This window comes from Mustelus asterias, chromosome 3, assembly GCF_964213995.1.
Source record: "Mustelus asterias chromosome 3, sMusAst1.hap1.1, whole genome shotgun sequence".
NCBI lineage: Eukaryota > Metazoa > Chordata > Chondrichthyes > Carcharhiniformes > Triakidae > Mustelus > Mustelus asterias.
Genome location: NC_135803.1, coordinates 32,829,120 through 32,849,417, shown reverse-complemented (window position 1 = coordinate 32,849,417; position 20,298 = coordinate 32,829,120). Strand labels below are relative to the sequence as shown.

At 40.9% G+C, this 20,298-nt stretch overlaps 1 protein-coding gene across 4 annotated transcripts in view; it reads right to left on the bottom strand.

Annotated features, from left to right (window-relative positions):
* Window positions 1-20,298, bottom strand: part of atp11b (ATPase phospholipid transporting 11B) — a 153,278-nt gene that overhangs the window by 52,272 nt on the left and 80,708 nt on the right. For all 4 annotated transcript variants that reach the window (XM_078206984.1, XM_078206978.1, XM_078206970.1 and 1 more), the window contains exons 20-26: window positions 18,945-19,098; window positions 16,220-16,322; window positions 13,396-13,541; window positions 11,606-11,665; window positions 8,252-8,379; window positions 7,397-7,535; window positions 1,654-1,719 (exon numbers count right to left, since the gene is read on the bottom strand). In XM_078206984.1, the coding sequence (XP_078063110.1) occupies window positions 1,654-1,719; window positions 7,397-7,535; window positions 8,252-8,379; window positions 11,606-11,665; window positions 13,396-13,541; window positions 16,220-16,322; window positions 18,945-19,098 (796 nt within the window). The remainder of the gene's footprint in view (window positions 1-1,653; window positions 1,720-7,396; window positions 7,536-8,251; window positions 8,380-11,605; window positions 11,666-13,395; window positions 13,542-16,219; window positions 16,323-18,944; window positions 19,099-20,298) is intronic.

The following is a 20,298-nucleotide window of genomic DNA, read 5'->3' as shown; positions in this document are numbered from 1 at the left end:
AGTACCCAAACAGGCGCCGGAGTGGTGACTTGGGAATTTTCACAATAACTTCATTGCAGTGTTAATGTAAGCCTACTTGTAAGACTAATAAATAAACGTAAACCCATCAGCACCACCACAGGTAGCAGTCACAATTCCAAAGGCCTAGCAATCCACTGGACTCCAGTCAAAAGGTTCTGAGGTTCAAACGTTTACCTCTGCTGAACTGACTGACCTTAACTTATTCAGTGGAACCATGCCGCAGCCAAGAATCAACACAGTGGGAATGAGTGTAACCATATTGCCCAACATATATAATCTCTCATTTACAAACTTAAATACCACAATATTGGTAATAGTCCCATGTTCAAAAGATGGCACATCGGATCCGCTTAAAACTGAGAGAAGGGTCCCATGACAACCTTGGGCTGTGTACCTACTCGGAAACACAAAGCCTTGTGAACTGAGAGCAATGACCAGCTTAATACAGACACTGTACCTTAAGCTCAGTACAAACCCCCCCCCTCCCCAACCACACGGTCTGCAAAACTGCACAAATGCCACGTGTTGATGTTGATTCTCTTTTTGAGGGAAATTAAATCCTGAGCTAATTTGTTTTGTTGTTGATATGACCAAGAGACCTTTGCCTGCCTACTCCCTTTACAACTCGAGTTTTGCACAGTGAAGCCGAGTACACAACCCCCCCTCTCCAGGTAGAATTTGAAACATTAACTGGGGTGCAGAGCCATGGACCAGGAAGACAGGCCCCTCGCGATTAAAGACATTCTTGGTATAAATGGCTCCACGGATCTGCTCCTGGCCTCATTACTGGTGAAGATTTTCTTCCTTTCCCAAGACTCTCCTCTTCCAGCTTTGGATGCATTGGAGGCAGTAGCAGCTGAGGAGCTGCTCTTAGTTTCCATCCTGGGTTTCGAGCCACTTCTTTCTTATTCAGCTTGCTTTCAGCATTATGGAGGATGTCAGACAGGTCATTAAACATCTGGTCAAAGCGATGGCTACAGCAGGAACGTCCAGATTAACTGCTCCAGTGTGACAATCACAGGTTCCTTTCCTCCACCCTCACTGCTTCTCTAAATAATGGCATCTGTCTCTGGAGGAGCATCAAGAGAATGAGGGATATGTAATTGGAAAGCCAGAGCAGCAAACAGAGACAGAATCTGTAATTGGGGAAGTAGTGCCTCACAGATTCTTGTTTGCTGCTCCTCTGATCACAGCTCTGCATTATGTTCCCACTTTCACTAAAGCTTGTGCTTTCAATTGTTCAGCCTTGATTGGACAATGGAGGATACAGAAGTTTGGATACATTTCAAAATGACAGAATTCCAAAAAGCTGAGATAAGATAGATGGTTTACGAGGAGACTTAAGTGCCGTATAAAACCAGTATGCACTAATTGGACCGAATGGCCTGTTCCTGTGCTGCATATTCTATGCAACACTTTTGACTGAATTATTTTCACTCAGTGGTATAAATTTTATATTTCACATAAAGCAGCCTTCAAAATCAGTAATAGTTCTTAATTTTATGATGGCATTTATTTATACAATATACATGGCATTAAATGAAATTGGTGCAGCAGAATGCATATTACCACAAACAGAATTCAATAAAATGCCCTAATTTCTTAAGTCCTCAGCTTTAATAATATGCTTACCTTTAATGTAACAGTAATAAACATAACTGTGAAGACCAGAAAGCCAAATGTCCAGTTTCCAGGCATCTAAAGGCAAAAAGAAACAAGTTAAAACACAAATCCAAATCTTCCAAAATCCTCACACAAAATGCATATTAATGACAAAGAAAATGGAGTAATTGACTAAATATTACCTTAGCTAGAAAGCAAGACATCTCTCCTCTGCAAACTTCAACAATTATAATATTAAACAGATGGGATAGCAATCTATGTAACCTAAGACACTCATTTAGTTAAGTAAACAAAACTTAGTAGATAATATTTATAGATTCTCATCAAATTAAAGCCCAATAGTGCAATGAGATTGAAGGCTAGCATATAACATCGGCTCAATTCCAAGGCCTGCATGGAGATCAGCTAAATCAGCAGCATCAAGTTATATGACCCTGTTCTCACTGCACTCTGGACAGGAAAAATACAACTCTTGTGTTTAAGTATATAAACATGATTCTGCTCACCCTAGTGCCAATAAAATGTCTTATATTACAGAAATGGGGAAGTCTTTTCAAAAACTTGAACCTTAAATTAAGTCCATTGAATGTTTCTTAAACTTCAAACATAAAACTTATATTAGCTTTGTTCACAATTAAGTGCAAGATAACCTCTTCAAGATTGTTGTATGCTACTTTCAATAACTGACTGAGGATGTGAAGTAACACACACTGACCAGTGTGATACACTGTGGCTGGTGCATTTGTCAATCCCATCGCTGACAGTGTTGAGAAAGCAGATGCAAGTTCTTATAATTCCATTAGAACACATGCATAAAGAACCTAATGTTCCTAGCTTCAGAAATAGTCTGAAATCTGTCTGTCATCAAGCAACTAGCCTAGCCTCCTTCACCAGCACCTTCCAAATCTGTGGTTTCTACTACCTGGAAGGACAAGGGCAGCAGATGAATGGGAACACCACCCCTGCTAATTCATCTCCAAGTCACACATCATCCTGACTTGGAACTATATCACCCTTCCTTCACTGTTGCTGGGTCAAAATCCTGGAACTCCTTTCCGAACAACTCTGTGGGTGTATCTATACCACATGGACTGTTGTGGTTCAAGAAGGTAGTTCACCACCACCTTCTCACGGACAATAAGTGCTGGCTAAGAAAAGTTGTGATGTGGAGATGCCGGCGTTGGACTGGGGTAAGCACAGTAAGAAGTCTCACAACACCAGGTTAAAGTCCAACAGGTTTATTTGGTAGCAACCTATGGTATTTGCTACCAAATAAACCTGTTGGACTTTAACCTGGTGTTGAGAGACTTCTTACTAAGAAAAGTTGGACAGCAGCAGTTCAAATTGGTTCACCATCACCTTCTCAAGGTCAATTAGGGATGGGCAACAGATGCTGGCCTTTTCAGCTATGCTCACGTCCCATTAAAGATTGTTTTTAAAAAAAGCTAAGGAACTATCAATGCTTAACTCTGTTCAGCATTGCCAAGGATCATTAAGTGCAGATTCAGCAGGTCACTCAGCACCTTGAATTTGGACTTATAGCAGAACTCTTAATGGTCAGAGTGTTAAAATGATGGACGTCCCCAAAGAGATTAAATCTTTGGTTTGAAAGCTTGTGGTTTTTTTCCAAGACTGACTGACTGAAAACGGAAACTAAAAAGGGAAACAGAGAAAGTAAACTAGGAACCAAATACTCAAACTGTGGTTAGAAATCAAAACGTCTTGGGAGATTGAACTGGTTGAAAGCATATAAAAGGACACAAATCAATCCAAACACAGTTGATCAGTCCAGTAGTACAATACAGGTAAGCTGAAGATGACAGGGAATTAAATCCAGAAGCTAAGAATAAGCAAATACAGATGCTGAGCTGCTTCTGTTACTTGAAGATAACACTGGTGGATCTACACCATCCAGACCTAGTCGAGGATATTCTGCAAGTGTTGGCCATTTTTGGTGAAGACCGCACCCACTCAGATTGGTTGTGTGCTGCTGTCAGCTAGAGGTCAGGCGAGCGCCTGGATGAAGGGGAGCTGAAATTCAATGCGAAGATGACAAGAGTTTTAATGGACTTTTGTGACCAAGATGATGACCCATATGCTGAATGGACTGCTGAGCCCATTGGTAAGATCCATCTTCAGTGTATCAGCCGTTTATGGTGTGATTTATAGTTTATATCTAACTGCAGTTTGCCTGTGAATTCATGTTTAACTAATATTGATTCTGGGTTTGAGAGTATGGATGGTAAGTGTTTGCTTTGTTTGATTGTTGTACAGTAAAAATGCTTCAGTTTTAAATGGTGGCAACGTTCTTTTAGTAATTGGGATTTAGAATTTATTTTTTTCTCTATCCATTTTACAACTGGATCATGAGAGAGCAAATGCAGGAACACTGCCCCAGTATATACATTGGCCTGGAGATTAGGTTATGTGAAGCATCCCAACCATTTTGATTGCAGAGATCAGTTAACACAGATTTTATACCTACCTGGTCTGAATGGCTCAATACATCAAAGCAGCATTTGACTGAGTGCAGCATCAAGGAGTCCCAGCAAAACTGATGTCAATGGGAATCAGAGTGGGGGGAAACTCTCCACTAATTGGAGTCATATCTTGCACAAAGGAATATGGATGTGGGTGGTAGGAATTCAATTATCTCAATTTTGGAACAATGTTGCAGGAGTTCCTCAGGGTAATGTCCTAGGCATAATCACCTTCAGCTGTTTCACCAACGACCTTTTCTCATAGGTCAGAAGTGGGAATGTTTGCTGAACAACATTCCACACCCACTGTGCCTCCTCAGACACTGAAGCAGTCCCATGCCCATATGTAGCAAGACTAGGACATCATTCAGGCTTGGGCTGATGTGGCAAATATTCACACAAGTGCAGGCAATGACCATCTCCAACAGGATAAAATTTAACCATTTTTCCATGACATTCACTGCCTTTACCATCACAGACCCTCCACTATCAACATCCTGGGATTAACATTAACCAGTAACTGAACTGGACCAACCATAAAATAAGTGGCCACAAGGGCAATTGAAAGGTTGGGAATTCTGCGGTGAGTAACTCACCTTGCCTGTCCACCATCTACAAAGCACAATTCAGGTATATGATGGAATATACTCCACTTGCCCAGATGACTGCAGCTCCAATAACACTCAAGCTTAACAAAGCAGCCCGCATAATTGGCACCCCATCCACTACCTTAAAATTAACTCTCCCTCACTGATGCACTACAACTCACCAAAGTTGTTTCGATCTTCCAAACCCATGATCCCTAACACCTTGGTAGTCAAGGGTAGCAGAAGCATGGGAACACCACCAACTTCAAGCCAAGCAGCATCCTCACTTGGAACTACATCGCCATTCCTTCACTGTCGCTGGGTCAAAATCCTGGAACTCCCATCCTAACAGCACTGTGGGTGTAGCTATACCACATGGACTGTTGTAGTTCAAGAAGATAGCTCACCATCATCTTCTCAAGGACAATAAATGCTGGCCTAGCCTGTGACGTCCACACCCCGTGAACAAATAAAAACATGTTTTTCTGCATTTTTACTAACAAAATGGTGAACTGTGAAACACAGATTTACATTAGTGAACAGATCTTCAACTTGCAGGCAATTTGTCACAAAGGAGTTCGCACCCATCATTCACCCCACGAAAGAATTACTCAAATTTTCACTGTTTAATTTAAATTTTATTACTGTGGAGTTTTCATATACTTGGACATAAAGTTTGCTAGTGCCGAATCAGGATATTTTGCAAGTAGCAAATAGAATTCCTAAGATTATGTACAAACTTAAATTTAATTTAAAAAATGCATTAAAATATTGCACCCTACTTCACGAAAATGAACCAATAACTGACATGTTGAAAATAGCTTTCTACTTTATAATGATAAAACTGTTTACAATCTTGTTTTCAGAAACCTTGCCTGTTAATCTCCCTCACAATACTGTCCTCCCAAATACTTCTGATGAGCCCTGAGAACAGCCCAATTTCCTGGCTGCCATACTAATAGTTAATTTTAGAGATCAGTCTGAAACAAGAACATCAGTTTTCACGATATTCTAGAATTATTTTTTTTTCCAGATCTGTACAAATAACCAATATTGCTAACAACTCAAACCAATCTACTGGAAAATGTTACTATTTGTAAGTCATCATAGCATTTTTGCTATGTTGAACTCTATTCCTATGCTAGTAACAGATCAAAATATACATGTTTGTATGCAAGTAGACATTTGTTTTACATTCCTACTGCTTGCTACGAATGTCAAAGAGCACCAAATAGTCTTTTCTAATTTATGAGCATAATGAGCTAATCACAGCACATTCTACATTGCTCTAAGGGCCACACATGATTTTATCATGAAGTGAAACATCTTTTTATCAATGCGCTTTTACAAGTGGAGTGTTACATATTTTAGTACAAAATCTGTGTGTGTTCTTTAATCCACTGAAAAAGACTATACTTTTTATCATGTATACAAACAGATTTATAAAACTTTGTTGGCATTCATTCATTCACTCACACATTGGAATATAGTTCTAAGAAAATAAATCAAAGATCTATCTTAGAAGTATGAAGTAATTGTAGCGCTGAATGACAGAAATGTGAATCTTTGCAAGTTTTAGTAAAACAAACGGACTGCGAAGTGTGCTTCAAACTCTAATTAATAGTTTAGCTTTATCCATATGGAGAAGGATTAATAATGAATAGCCTTTATCTCCTTCTGCCCTACCCCATTGTAAATGTAAAGATCCAAAACAGTCAACTCTTACCAGTTGCCTGTTGGATTTCAAAATCTGAAGACATGCATGCGATGGAAGAGAGGAAAAGAAAAACAGTAGAGAACCAAAAGTTCAAGCAGAAGTAGTGCACAGCATTTAACGTTGAATAATATTTGCAAGTATTTAGAAAAATCTATCAATTGGAAACACATTTTTTGTAAATTTATCAAAGTGACAGTTACAATATTCCATGGCGCACCTTCCAGAATGAGAAATAAATTACTAGTTAGGGCCTAATAACACCTGGAAGCTTTTTTCCAAAGTGCTTAGTAACTGATGATTTACCCAAATGCAGTCATCATTGTAAAATGGTTTATTGGCTCAGATTTTCCAACTTCAACACCCACTGCTGTTATTTGCATACAACGTGGCACTTCAGTTGGACTTGCTAGCTTTATTTCCGTTTCAAAACCAAACCATCATCTGAAGTAAAACCAGGAAATGCTGGATAAACTCAACAGGTCTCACAGCATTGGTGGAGAGAGAAACAGAGTTAACATTTTGAGTCTGTGTGACTCTTCTTCATACGGACTCGAAATATTAACTCTTGTTTCTCTCCTCAAAGGTGCTTTCGGACCTGCTGAGTTTATCCAGGATTTCCTGTTTTTATTTCAGGTTTCCAGCATTCACAATATTTTGCTTTTATTTCAACCATCGCCTTAGTTGCTTCCGGTATTATAATCAACGTTGAATACTTTTAGTGCTAAGATAATACACTTCAAACATTATTCCATTTTCTGGCATATGGCACACTACATCTGAAAGCTATAAAGGTAACATGGTTTTAAGCAATGAAGACAATTTTATTGATATGAAAATTCAAAAAGCTGCTCAGTGCATTAATTTTCATCATGCTTAAAACTCAATTAAACTTTAAAATGGAGGGATATGCGAAGATGAAAAAATAACCTTTAAGAATTTTAGCTTTATTTTTAAAAAGTAGGTCCTACCTGCCCATTCCCCATCATGGATGCATCATCTCCCCTCAGAAGGTAAGAACCAAAGAAAAATATAAAGGCATGACAAAATCCTAGCAGTGTCCAATACAGAAATCTTTTGAGGGACAACACCTCATTTCTGCTAATTTCTCTGTAAAAATACAAAATATTAATGAGCTTAAACAAAATAATAAGAATGATTTTGGTTATCTTTTAAATTCATTAATTGGATGTGTGCATCGCTAGCTGGACTAGTATTCATTGCCCATCCCCAATTGTCCTTGAACTGAGTGGCTTGCTAAGCCAAGAGTCAACACATTGTCACGTACAGGCCAGACCAGGTAAGCATGGCAGATTTCCTTCCCTAAAAGGATATTAACGAACCATATGGGTTTTCATGACAATTGACAATGATTTCATGGTCATCATTAGACTTCTTATTCAAATGTCACCATCTGCTGTGGTGGGATTTGAACCAGAGTCCCTAGAACATTGCCCTGGATCTCCGAATTACTAGTCCAGTAACAATACCCTATTTTGGGTCAAGTAACAATACCACTACACCACCACCTCGCCCACTAAATAATTGGCTAAGTACACATTTTGTAAAATTTTGAAACTTATTTTATGCCTATCTGTAAACTTATTCACAATTTGAATTTTGGACCAACACCACTATTTCAGTAGAACACCACCATTCTGGCTCCCAGGTTAAAATCACCCTCTTCTTTACCCTTCTTAATATTCAAAATAGGTATAGACAGACCATCTGAATATTTCATTGCCACAATTTAAAAAAAAAAATCAATGGCTTTCATTTAGCATGTGGAAAAGATACAAAAAATACAGTAATCAAATTCAACCTACTTGTATAATGCTGGCTTGTTCTTCAGTATCTGAGAGTGCACATCTTGCTCCAACAAACTGTACATGAGGATGGGTAAAGAAGTGAAGCAAATGTTGTACAATGTCAGGTAAGCACCATCATACAATGTCTGTAAGAAAAATACATTGTGGTAATTGAAGCTTAAATATCTCTCTAGTTATTAACTTGTATGAACATCTATCATCCACATAGGCTTTTTAAAATTCATTTATGGGATGTGGGCATCACTGACTAGGCCAGCATTTATTGCCCATCCCTAGTTGCCCTCGAGAAGGTGGTAGTAAGCTGCCTTGTTGAACCTCTGCAATCCGGAGGTATAGGTACACTCAGTTCAGTTAGGGAGGAAGTTCCAGGATTCCGACCCGGCAACAGTGAAGGAACGGCAATACATTTCTAAGTCAGGATGGTGAGGGATTTGGGGAGGAACGTCTAGGTTAGTGGTTCCCAACCTTTCACGTGTCACAGCGTACCTCTACACTATAAAGAAATCTCCAAACTGCCCTCTAGCAGTTTTTGGGGTGATTGTCAGCCTACATTCGCTGTCAGGGAGAACAGCAATGTAGGCGGCAAATCCAGAGAGAATAGGAAAACACACATTTCCATATTTTACTATGCATGTGTGGATGTCAAAATCTGATGCTCACCATAATAAGCATTACTATTGACCAGAAACTGAACTGGACTAGCCACATAAACACTGTGGCTACAAGAGCAAGTCAGAGACTATGGGGAACTCCTGCAGTGATGTCCTGGAACTAAGATGATTGACCTCCAACAACCACAACCATCTTCCTTTGTGTCAGGTATGAATCCAACCAGCGGTAGATTTTCCCCGATTCCCATTGACTCTAGGGATGCTAGGGCTCCTTGATGCCACAGTCAAATGTTGCCTTGATGTCAAAGGCAGTCACTCGCGCCTCGCCTCTGGAAATCATCTCTTTTGTCCATGTTTGAACATGGTCAGGAGCTGAGTGAATCTGGTGGAACCCAAACTGAGCATCAATGAACAGGTTAATTCTGAGTAACTGCTGTTTGATAGTACTTTTGAGAACCCCTTCCATCACTTTACTGATGATCGAGTATAGACTGATAGGGCAATAATTGGCTGGGTTGGATTTGTTCTTTTTCTTGTGTACAGGACATGCCTTGTCAATTTTCCATTTGGCTGGGTAGATGCCAGTGTTGTAACTATATTGAAGCAGCTTGGCTAGAGAAGCAGCAAGTACTGGAGCATAAGTCGTCAGTGCTATTGCCAGAGCTGCTAGATCTGTTCGAAGTCTATCCCATTTAGCACGGTGGTAGTGCCACACAACACGATGGAGTGTATGCTCAATATGAAGGCAGGATTTTGTCTGACAGTATTGTGGTCACTCCTATTGATACTGTCATGGATAGATGCAGGCAGGTTGCTGAGCATGAGGTCAAGTATGTTTATCCCCTCTAATTGGTTCCCTTACCACCGGTCGCAGGCCCAGTCTAGCAGATGTGTCCTTTAAGACTCGGCCAGCTCGGTCTGTGGTGGTACCACCAAGCTACTCTTGGCAATGGGTATTGAGGTCCCCCACTCCAAGCACATTCTGCGTCCTTCCTACGCTGAGTGCGTCTTCCATTGGTGTTCAACATAGAGGCACATTGATTCAGGGGAGACAGTATGTAGAATCAACAGGTGGTTTCCTTGCCCATGTTTGACCTGCTGCCACGAGACTTCATGAAGTCCAGAGTCAATGCTGATAACTCCCAGGGCAACTCCCTCCCAACTATATACCACTGCGCTGCCACATCTGCTGGGTCTGCCCTGCTGGAGAGACAAGACATAGAAGGCATGATGATGGTGGTGTCTATGACATTATCTTTAAAGTATGATTCCGTAAGTATGATCATGTCAGGCTGTTGCTTGATTAGTCGGTGAGACAGTTCTCCCAATTTTGGCACAAGTTGCCAGATGTTGGTAAGAAGGACTTTGCAGGGTCAACAGGGCTGGGTTTGTCATTGTTGCTTCCGGTGCCTCGGTCAATGCCGGGTGGTCCATGGGTTTCATTCCTTTCTGTTGTCTTTGTAGCAGTTGGATACAACTGAGTGGCTTGCTAGGCCATTTCAGAGAGTATTTACAATTCAACCACAGTGTTGTGGGTCTGGAGTCACATATACGCCAGATCATGTATGGCAGCAGGATTCCTTCCCTATAGGATATTGGTTGAGCCAAATGGGTTTTTCCTGACAATTGACAATGGTTGCATGGCCATCATTGCACATTTAATTCCAGATTTTTAATGAATTGAAATTCAACCATCTGCCATGATGAGATTTGAACCAGGGTCGCCAGAGCATCACCATTAGACTCTGGATTACTAGCCCAGCGGCAAAACATATGTAAAATATATATTACAGTTGAACAGATACACACACAAACTCAACTTTACTAAGTGAAGAAAACATAGCCTCCACAGGACAAATTGTCAGAGGGTGTTGCGAAAGTTTACAAATCTGTTGTTTCAGGATCTCTATATTTCTTCATGAATTAAGAACGTTTTTTTGCTAACTCATTCGTGGGATGTGGGTGTTGCTGACTGTGCCATCATTTACTGCCCATCTCTAAATGCTTTGAAAACTGAGTGGCTTGTAAGGCCATTTCAGAGGGCACTTAAGAGTCAACCACATTGCTGTGCATGGAGTCACACATAGTCAGACAGGGGTAAGGACTACAGATTCCTTCCCTAAAGGCCATTAGTGAACCAGGTGAGTTTTTATGACAATTGACAATGGTTTCATGGTCATCAGTAGACTTTTAATTCCAGACTCTTTATTGATTGAAAATTTGACCATCTGCTGTGGTGGGATTGAAATCCAGGTCCTCAGAACATTACCCTGGGTCTCTGGATGACTAGTCCAGTGACAATACAACTATACCAGCACCTCCCCAAAATATATCTAAACATATATGTATTTATGCATACAGATAAAAATACTGTTCACATCTTTGGCTTGCTCCAAAACACTTAGTCTATGAATTGGTTATTAAATAAGTATCTTAAGTGATGAGGTTTAGGGAGCAAATTGCAGAACTTGCAGGTCTAACTGGCTGAAGTTAGAAACTAGCTAATGGTAGAGTGAGGGATACTGTCGATGTACAGGAGGCCAGAATTGCAGGAATCCTGGAAAATGCCCTTGGCATGAAAATCTTAATAAAATGCATGTGATGCACAGAGTAACACTGCCACAGAAAATAAATTATACGCTTTCACTTAATAAGAACTGAGAGAAGTAGCAAATACTGTATACAAAAAAAATAAATTCTGGTCCCAATTTCATTAATTTATGTTAACAGTAATTCTTACCTGCTGTGAAAACAAACAGAAGAACTGATATAAAAACTGAGGGGTAATAAAACAGACATTCTGGGGAGAAAAAAAGACAGGTTTTGTTAGTTTTTAACATGGTATCAGATGTCTTTGAAAAATAATACATAATATTAAATTAGCTGCAAGCAATTATTAAATGGCTACAAAATCCACATATCTACACTTGATTCCATGAGATCACGAGAGAAGTTAATTTAACTTTCTGCAGAAGACTTTGTTTAAAAACACTCCCTCAATGACATTGCCCCACTGAAGTTTCCAGGTTTGATTACTGTTATCAGCAAACTCAGCATAGATAAGTCTAAGGTGTGTTGGAACATGTCCTCTTTTGTTAATGAAAGGAGAAAACATTATGTTGCATTCCAGGTTACAATGCTGTTTGAAAAGAGAGTAGATGGACAAGAACGAGATCAAGCTTGTGTGGGGAACCTTTCACTCTCAAACAGCCTGATGACATTTAATGTCTCGGTTCATAGAGTAGACATTTGGCCACGACACCAAGTCATGGCTCAGTTGGTAGTACTCTTGCCTCTGTGTCAGAAGGTTCTGGATTCAAATACCACTCCAGATACTTGAGCACCAAAGTCAAACGGTGTCACTCCAGTACTGCATTGTTTCAATGAAAAGGTAAACTCAGCTGCAGAGGGAGGGAGTGGGCCAAGATGCACTACTCGCTGGGCTTTGTTTTCCCTGGGCTCTCTTCTCAGCCAGCTGAACTTTTCATTTCTGTTCATCTCTTCCAACACCCACCCAAACAGTCTGCCTCCAGCGCTCATGGCCATTAGCCACTGTCTTCCAGCTTTCAGTGTCAATATCTGCCATCTTCATGATGTCATTAAACAGCGAGTACAATTCACAACTACTTTATTGGCTATAAAAGATAGCCAAACTGCAGCTCCCAAGCTGTATGCTGCTACATTTAAGAGTGTGGCTCATTCCTCGAGTTTTGAAACCACTACATTGCACATTGGAGGGAGGTAAACAGTTTCACATAGGGAGAGAACTGGAGAGCGGGGAACAACACTGGGAGGAAGGAGGGATACAAACAAGATCAAGAGTTCATTTCAGCTCATCCTGAATTTGCTCTGCTGCTCAGCAAATCCATGATTGATTCAGTCTCCATCCAATGCCGTCACGAGATTCCTTTCATAGTTTCCCGTCAGTCTGTCATAGGACCACGTGACTCAAGCAGTACGATTTTGGAGTGATCTCAACTCCCTAACCCACCCACTCCCTGCAGACCTGCGGCCTCTGTCTCGAATAAGAGGAAACAGTTCTATGCAGAACAGAGAAAGGCAACTATCTACCAGACTAGGACATAGGTTTTCCAAATCAAATCTGCTATTCAGTAAATGATTTAACTTCTTTTTCCAAGTATAATCAATCCTTTATTCTAAACTTCTGGACTGGATTGCTCACATTGGAAGAGCAAGGCTTCCAAGGTCAGTTAAGCAGTGAGTAGCGTGGCTGCGAAAGTTGTCGGTGTCGTACAGCTTGAATGTCTGAAGGTATAGTTTGCGGTTCTCAGGTTCAGAAAATTTGGCCACACCTGGGCTTTATAGTACTTTGCGATGTCCTGTGGTCATGAAAGGTGCTATAAGAATGCAAGCTGTATATAAAACTGTAGTCAAGTGCACATAGCACTATAGAAATCAGGAAAAAGGGGTCAAAAGGAGAAAAGGGAAAACAAAAAGTTGTGTTAATTAGCAGGCCAATGTTAAAAATGCGACTGATAAAATTACAGAAGATTCATCAAAACAACATACCTTATAAAAAAAGTACTGTACAAGATTTGATATTCTGACATAATAGAAGTGGCCATGGACAAACAGTAACTTAGCGAGGAATCTGAACCTTGCTATCGCATAGTCACTATTTCTCACTGCTTGCCTTCCTTCTTTGCCCATAATTCCTGTGGGGAAAATGGTTAATAGAAGTTAAATGTAAAAATAATATAACACAACATCGCAAGACACTTCATAATGCACACAATTCACATACACAGTGTACACTGGGAGAAATATTATGAGTCAGAGTTTTACAGCACAGCAAGAGGCCCTTCAGCCCATTGTGGCTGTGCTGGCCATCATCGCCTATCTATTCTAACCCCATTTTCCAGCACTTGGTCTGTAGCTTTGCGTGTTATGGTGTTTCAAGTGCTCATCTAAATATTCTTTAAATTTTGTGAGGATTCCTGCCTTTCAGGCAGACTGTTCCAGATTTCCACTACCCTCTGGGTGAAAATGTTTTTCCTCAAATCCTCACTAAATCTCCTGCCCCATGGTTTTTGACTCCTCTACTAAGGGGAAAGGTTGTTTCCTATCTACCCTATGTCCTTCATAATTTTGTACGCTTCAATCAGGTCCCCCCTCAGTATTCTCTGTTTGAAGGAAAACAACCCTAGCCTATCCCACCTCTCTTCATAGCTGAAGTGCTCCAGGCCAGGCAATCCTGGTGAATCTCCTCTGCACTCTTTCTAGTGCATTCACATCCTCCCTATAGTCTGGTGACCAGAACTGCACAGTATGCTAGCTGTGGCCTAAGGAGAGTTTTGTACAGCTCCATAACCTTTGCACTTCTTAGCTTCTACCATTCATTGAGTATTCCCTTGGCCTTGTTAGTCCTTCCAAAATGCTCACACTTTTTAGGGCTAAATTCCATTTTCCGCTGTCCTGCCAATCTGACCAGTCCGTCTATATCACCCTATAATCTAAGGCTTTCCTGGTCACTATTTACCACACCACTAATTCTTGTGTCATCTGCGAAGTTACTGATCATACCCCCAACATTACCATCTAGATCATTAATGTACAAACAACAAGGGACCCAGCACCGATCCCTGTAGTACATCACTGGACACAGGCTTCCAGTCACAAACACAGCCTTCGACCGTCACCTTCTGCCACTAAGTCAATTTTGGATCCAATTTATTTGGATCCCATGGGCTCTTATCTTCTCGATCAGTCCCCCATGCGGGATCTTGTTAAAAGCCTTACTGAAGTCCATGTAGATTACATCAATTACACTACCCTCATCTAAACTCATCCACAAAACTGAAATGGTTAAAAAATCTGCTAAATACTTATTTTGTGACAAATATACAAGAAGAGTAAAAGTCAAATGATCAGGCACATTCCAATTAATTTATCGACTGATGTCTAAATGTTATTTGGTGTGTTTTGATTCACTTTCAGCCACTATTCTTAGAAATTGTGGAGCCCATTACAATTCTGCTCTTTCATGTCAGATACAAAACTGGAATGTACCAGTAACAGAGCAGAGGCGGCAGAGAGACTTCACTCAGGAGCATTCTGGTAGAAGTCGACACAGTCACATCTATTAAAAAGTGGGAAGAGAAAGAACTGGTGGCGAGGGGTGGTTAAGCCCGAAACTCACAACCCTCCCTCCTCCTCTGACTAAAAAAAGGCACAGACATTACAGGTCAGGAAGTGACGTGAGACCAACGGACGTATCTGATTGGTGAGTAAATCCTGGTGGGTATTTCCAAACCACATTAAATTGAAACTCATTGCTTAGGTAAGGGTAGGGAATTATTTGCTTTATTTCTTTTTTAAAAAGATCTTATAAAGTTTTTAAACTTAAAGGGTTTAGTCATGGCAGGAGAGCTTGAAGCTGTGGTTTGCTCTTCTTGCTCCATGTGGGAGGTCGGGCACATTTCCAGTGCCGGGGACCAACATAGTGCAGGAAATGTGTCCAGCTGTAGTTCCTGGAAGCTCGAGTTTCAGAGCTGGGACGGTGGCTGGGGACACTGTGGAGAATCCGTGAGTCTGAGAGCATTATGGATAGCACATTTAGGGAGGTGGTCACAGCGCAGCTGAAGGGACTTGAGGAAGTAAGGGAATGGGTGACCACCAGGCAGTCCAAGCGATGTAGTTGAGGAGTCCCCTGGGGTTTCACTCACAAATCGGTATCCCATTTTGGAGGCTGATGATGGTTCATCCAGGGAGTTCAGACAGAGTCATGCTTCTGGCACCACAAGCAGGGCAGGGGGGGGGGGGGGGGGGGGGGGAGCAGCAGGGCAATAGAAATTGGGGATTCAATAGTCAGGGGTACAGTTAGGTGCTGGTGTGGTTATCAGATAGAAAGAGGGATGAGATCTTGCACCAAGAATTCAGGGAGTTTTGCAGTAGACTAAAAAGCTAGACCTTTCAGGTAGTAATCTCAGGATTACACCCAGTGCTGTGTGCTAGCGAGCACAGAAAGAGGGTAGTGCAGATGACCGCATGGGTTAAGAGTTGGTATAGGGAGGGAGGGTTTTAGATTCCTAGGACCATTTCTGGGGAAGGTGGGACTTGTACAAGAGGGACAGTCTACATCTGAACCAGAATGGGACTAACATCCTTGCAGGATGTTTTGCTAGTGCTGTTGGAAGGACTAATTTGGCAGGGGGAGGGGACACAAACTGTTAGCAGAATAAGGGCACGGAATCATGCAGCAAAACGAACAAAGTCAGAGGGAGTGCAGCTATGTTAAGTTTCAAGGGAGTAAAGTCAGGCTGGATGGCCTCTAATTTAACGTGTGCTGTATGGTTCTATGATTCTATGAGCAGACAATTTTCTGTTTACATACCTATGCCAATATTTGCTTCCATTATCATGCTGACATCATTTGCACCATCACCAATTGCTAAGGTAATAGGCTTGGCTGGTGATGTCTTCAAGAGCCTGACTACCTGAAAATATACAAAACCAAACACCCATTTTAAGTCACATGATACAAGACATAAGACATGGTCCACAAATAACTACACTGATGAATGCAAAATTTTTTTTAAATGGGTAAAATCTGACATTAGGTTCTTTATCAGTTTAACACTCTCAAAGTGAATGCTCTAGCCCATGAGTAAAGTAATCGGGCACTGCAGCTACAACCCACTAAGTGTGGAGTATGAGTGCTCCATGTCCACCACTGGACGGTGATTGTCTCTGATACTTCTAAGGGAGAATGCACAATGAAATAAAGTTGTAGAGGTTACAAGAATGACCATTTAAGATGACTGATGCCATAAGTTCCAAAATATACAAGTCATGCTGATCCCATGACATCCATAATGCCAGTACTGTCCAGTATATTGCCTGGCTTATTGCAAACCTGTCTGAACGAAGAGAGGCTTCACATGCTGAAATCAGCTCCTGTGAAAATATGCTTCCAAAGATCAATAGGATATCTCTCAATTGACTCGCAGTTTCAGAACTTGTCATACTACATTTGAGTATGGAGAGGATACTTTCATTAGCTAATTGTCCAAACAGAGACAGACATATCACCCTTGCTGTGAAACATGGTAAACATCATAAGGCAGAATCCATCAGGTAACAAGAAAAGCACAATGTAATAGTAGTGTGCATGCCCACAGGCATTTTGCTATTTTCCTTGGTCTTAATATGATGTGTACGATCTTTAGATCAACTGTGACTGTAGAGTCTCCTGGGCACACTTGCTTGCATGATCTGTGGCAGAGCAATCACTTCAAAGTGAAGACATTCCCAGCTCCAAATCAATCAAAATCATGCATCATACAAGTCACAGCACAGAAACAGGTCGTTCAGCTCCCTTGCTTCCATGTTAGCTCTCTGCAAGAGCAATTCAGCTAGTTCACTCCCCAGTCCTGCCTGTATCCCTGAAAATGTTCTCCTTTCAGGGGGTGTATACAATTCTCTTCTGAAAGTCACAATTAAATATGTCACAACCATTTTCTGGTAGTGCATTCCAGATCCTGACCACCTTCTATGTAAAAACTATTTTCCTCGTCAGGTCTCTTTTGCCAACCACCTTAAATTGGTTCTTGATCCATCCGCCAATGGAAAAGCTTCTCTCAATCTACTCTATTGGGCAGCACTGTGGTTAGCACTGCTGCCTCACAGCGCTACGGACCCGGGTTCCATTCCTGACTTGGGTCACTGTCTGTGCGGAGTCTGCACTTTCTCCCTGTCTGCGTGGGTTTCCTCTGGGTGCTCCGGTTTTCTCCCACAGTACGAAAGACGTGCTGGTTAGGCGCATTGGCCATGCTAAATTCTCCCTCAGTGTACCCAAACAGACGCCAGAGTGTGGCAACTAGGGGATTTTCATAGTAACTTCATTGCAGTGTTAATGTAAGCCTACTTGTGACACTAATAAATAAACATTGAAACTATCTAGACCCCTCATGATTTTGAGTTCTTCTATCAAATCTCTCACCAACCTTCTCTTCTCCAAAGGAAACCTCAGCTTCTCCAATCTATTCACCCAGCTAAAGTTTCTCACACCCAGAACCATCTTGTAAATCTTTGCTGCATTCTGAGGAATGCCTTTATAGCTTTCCTAAAGGGTAAAATGTCCAGGGGCAGCACAGTGTTTAGCACTGCTGCCTCAGCGCCAGGGATCCGAGTTCAATTCCCAGTTGGGTGACTATCTGTACGGAGTCTGCATGTTCCCCCAGTGTCTGCATGGGTTTCCTCCGGATGCTCCGGTTTCCTCTCTCAGTTCGAAAGATGTGCTGGTTAGGTACATTGGCCATGCTAAATTCTCCCTCAGTGTACCCAAACAGGCGCCAGAGTGTGGTGACTAGGGGATTTTCATAGTAACTTTGCAGTGTTAATGTAAGCCTACTTGTGGCACTAAACTAAAAAAAAAAGAATTGAGGACATTAATGCAGTTGAGGAAGAACCAGTGATTTACAAAGCCTCATCACATCTTTCTTGCTTTTATGCTGCATGTCTCTATCTATATAGCGCAGGAACCAATGAAGACTTTAAATAAAGGCTATACATTGGTCTTGCAAAACTATTTGTGATCACAGCAAGCAACAGATTCAATGGCACAAAGTGCAATGTGCGCCCATCCCAACTTTCTCAAGAAAGCAACCTTCCCACTGATGGAACAATGTGTGTGAAGAAGGGACTGTGTCACATATGTACCTGACTAAACTTGTAATCACTAGCCCTTGACTGATGCACAAAGCTTCCACTGGGGATCTCCAGTCAGATGCAAGCTGATTTTCTTTTCACTCGCCTGGGGAGACTGAGATGAAATGTCACCAGAGATAGGAATCAAGTATATAAACTTCATAATCTGATCTAATTGGGAAATACATTAGCCAACGTGGGAGCTGAATTTTAATGATTGCCATTTTCATTCAGTTAAAAAAAAACTATTTCCATATCAATATATTTAAGGATATGGGGAGCCTGGGATTTTTAGTCTCTATTATCATACTAGATCACAGTTTGATATTACCAAATTAACACAAACAACATAAGAAATTGCATTTGTTTCGATTTCTTTGACCAATCGCACCGTTGAATACGTAACTTACCTTTGCTTTTTGTAGGGGTGCCATTCGGCAACATAGCACAGCGCTGCAGTTTTTGCTAATTTCCATGAACTTTTCTTCATGTCCTCTGAGTGCAATTGAAAGGCTGATTCCATCTACAACCAAGCCATGTTGAATCACATGATCCTGTTTTATTCTGCAATCATAAACCATTTGTTAAAGTTTAAAATTTACAGTTAATCTGTGCATGTACACAAGATAAAACACTGCCTGCGCCAATCTATTTCAGACAAGGTTCGAAGACTCAATTTAATTAACAGTAAGTAGAATCGACCCTCGCCATAAAAGCTTACTTTAAAAGTTATGGATCCATAAAAATGCATAATGTACACCATCCACTCAAAATGCACAGGAAATGTATTTATAGCATAGTGTTGTGTTTGCTTAAGCCAACTTATCCCATTATGTGTTGGACAGAATTCATTTATGATAGTAATCACTGCTGTTTTAACAGGATGTACCTTTTCACATACACTCAGATTTTCATAATTAGTTGATTCTTAGACTTGAACAAACACAAATTAAATATGGAAAATAACTTGAGGACATTACTTGTTTTTATTTACATTAACTTTCCAAAAACATGAACTATTTCAGGCGGAAGACCAATGACCGATCTTGCCCACCGCTTGGTGCATTTCTGGTAATCCTAAATTCCATCTGTTAAGAAAGACTTGTCTAGTTCCTTTATGAAACATTTTTTTTTGTTTCAGCCCATGGTGGTAATTTGTTTTACATACTTCCACCTGTTTTATTAAAGATGATCCTCTTCCTTTTTGTACTTTCTGTTGTTATTCTTAAATTGTAAGTATGACCACTCATGCACAAATTCTTTACATGGCAGAAAAGCATGCAGATCCAATTTGTCTGAATTTTTGTAATGTTAAACGTGCTTTCACATCCTTTTCACTTTTGAATTTCCTCACCTACTTTCACCAATTTCCATGCTCGACATGCTGCTGGGGGTTGTGTGGGAAGAGGCTAATCTTGCCACCCTCCTGCCCATTCCTCTCACCAACCATTATTGCCTTCATGAGCTCTGCCTTCCCCATCAACAATCGTGGCCCCTCTTCAGATTTCCCTTCAGAACGCCTGTTCACTCTCAAACTAAACCGCTGCTATTCATAACGCTAATATGGATGGTTGCAACAACAGAAACTTCCCTCATTGGTGGCAGCACCACAATCCTGATTGAAACCTTTGTCTCTCTGTACCATCCACCATCTGGCCATTCAAATAAACACAGTAATGGTGTAATCCTTAATCACCAAAGTACAGCTTTGTCTCTCTATCTATTCCTCTGGTATCTTCTCCTCCTTAGAGCACCTCAAATTGT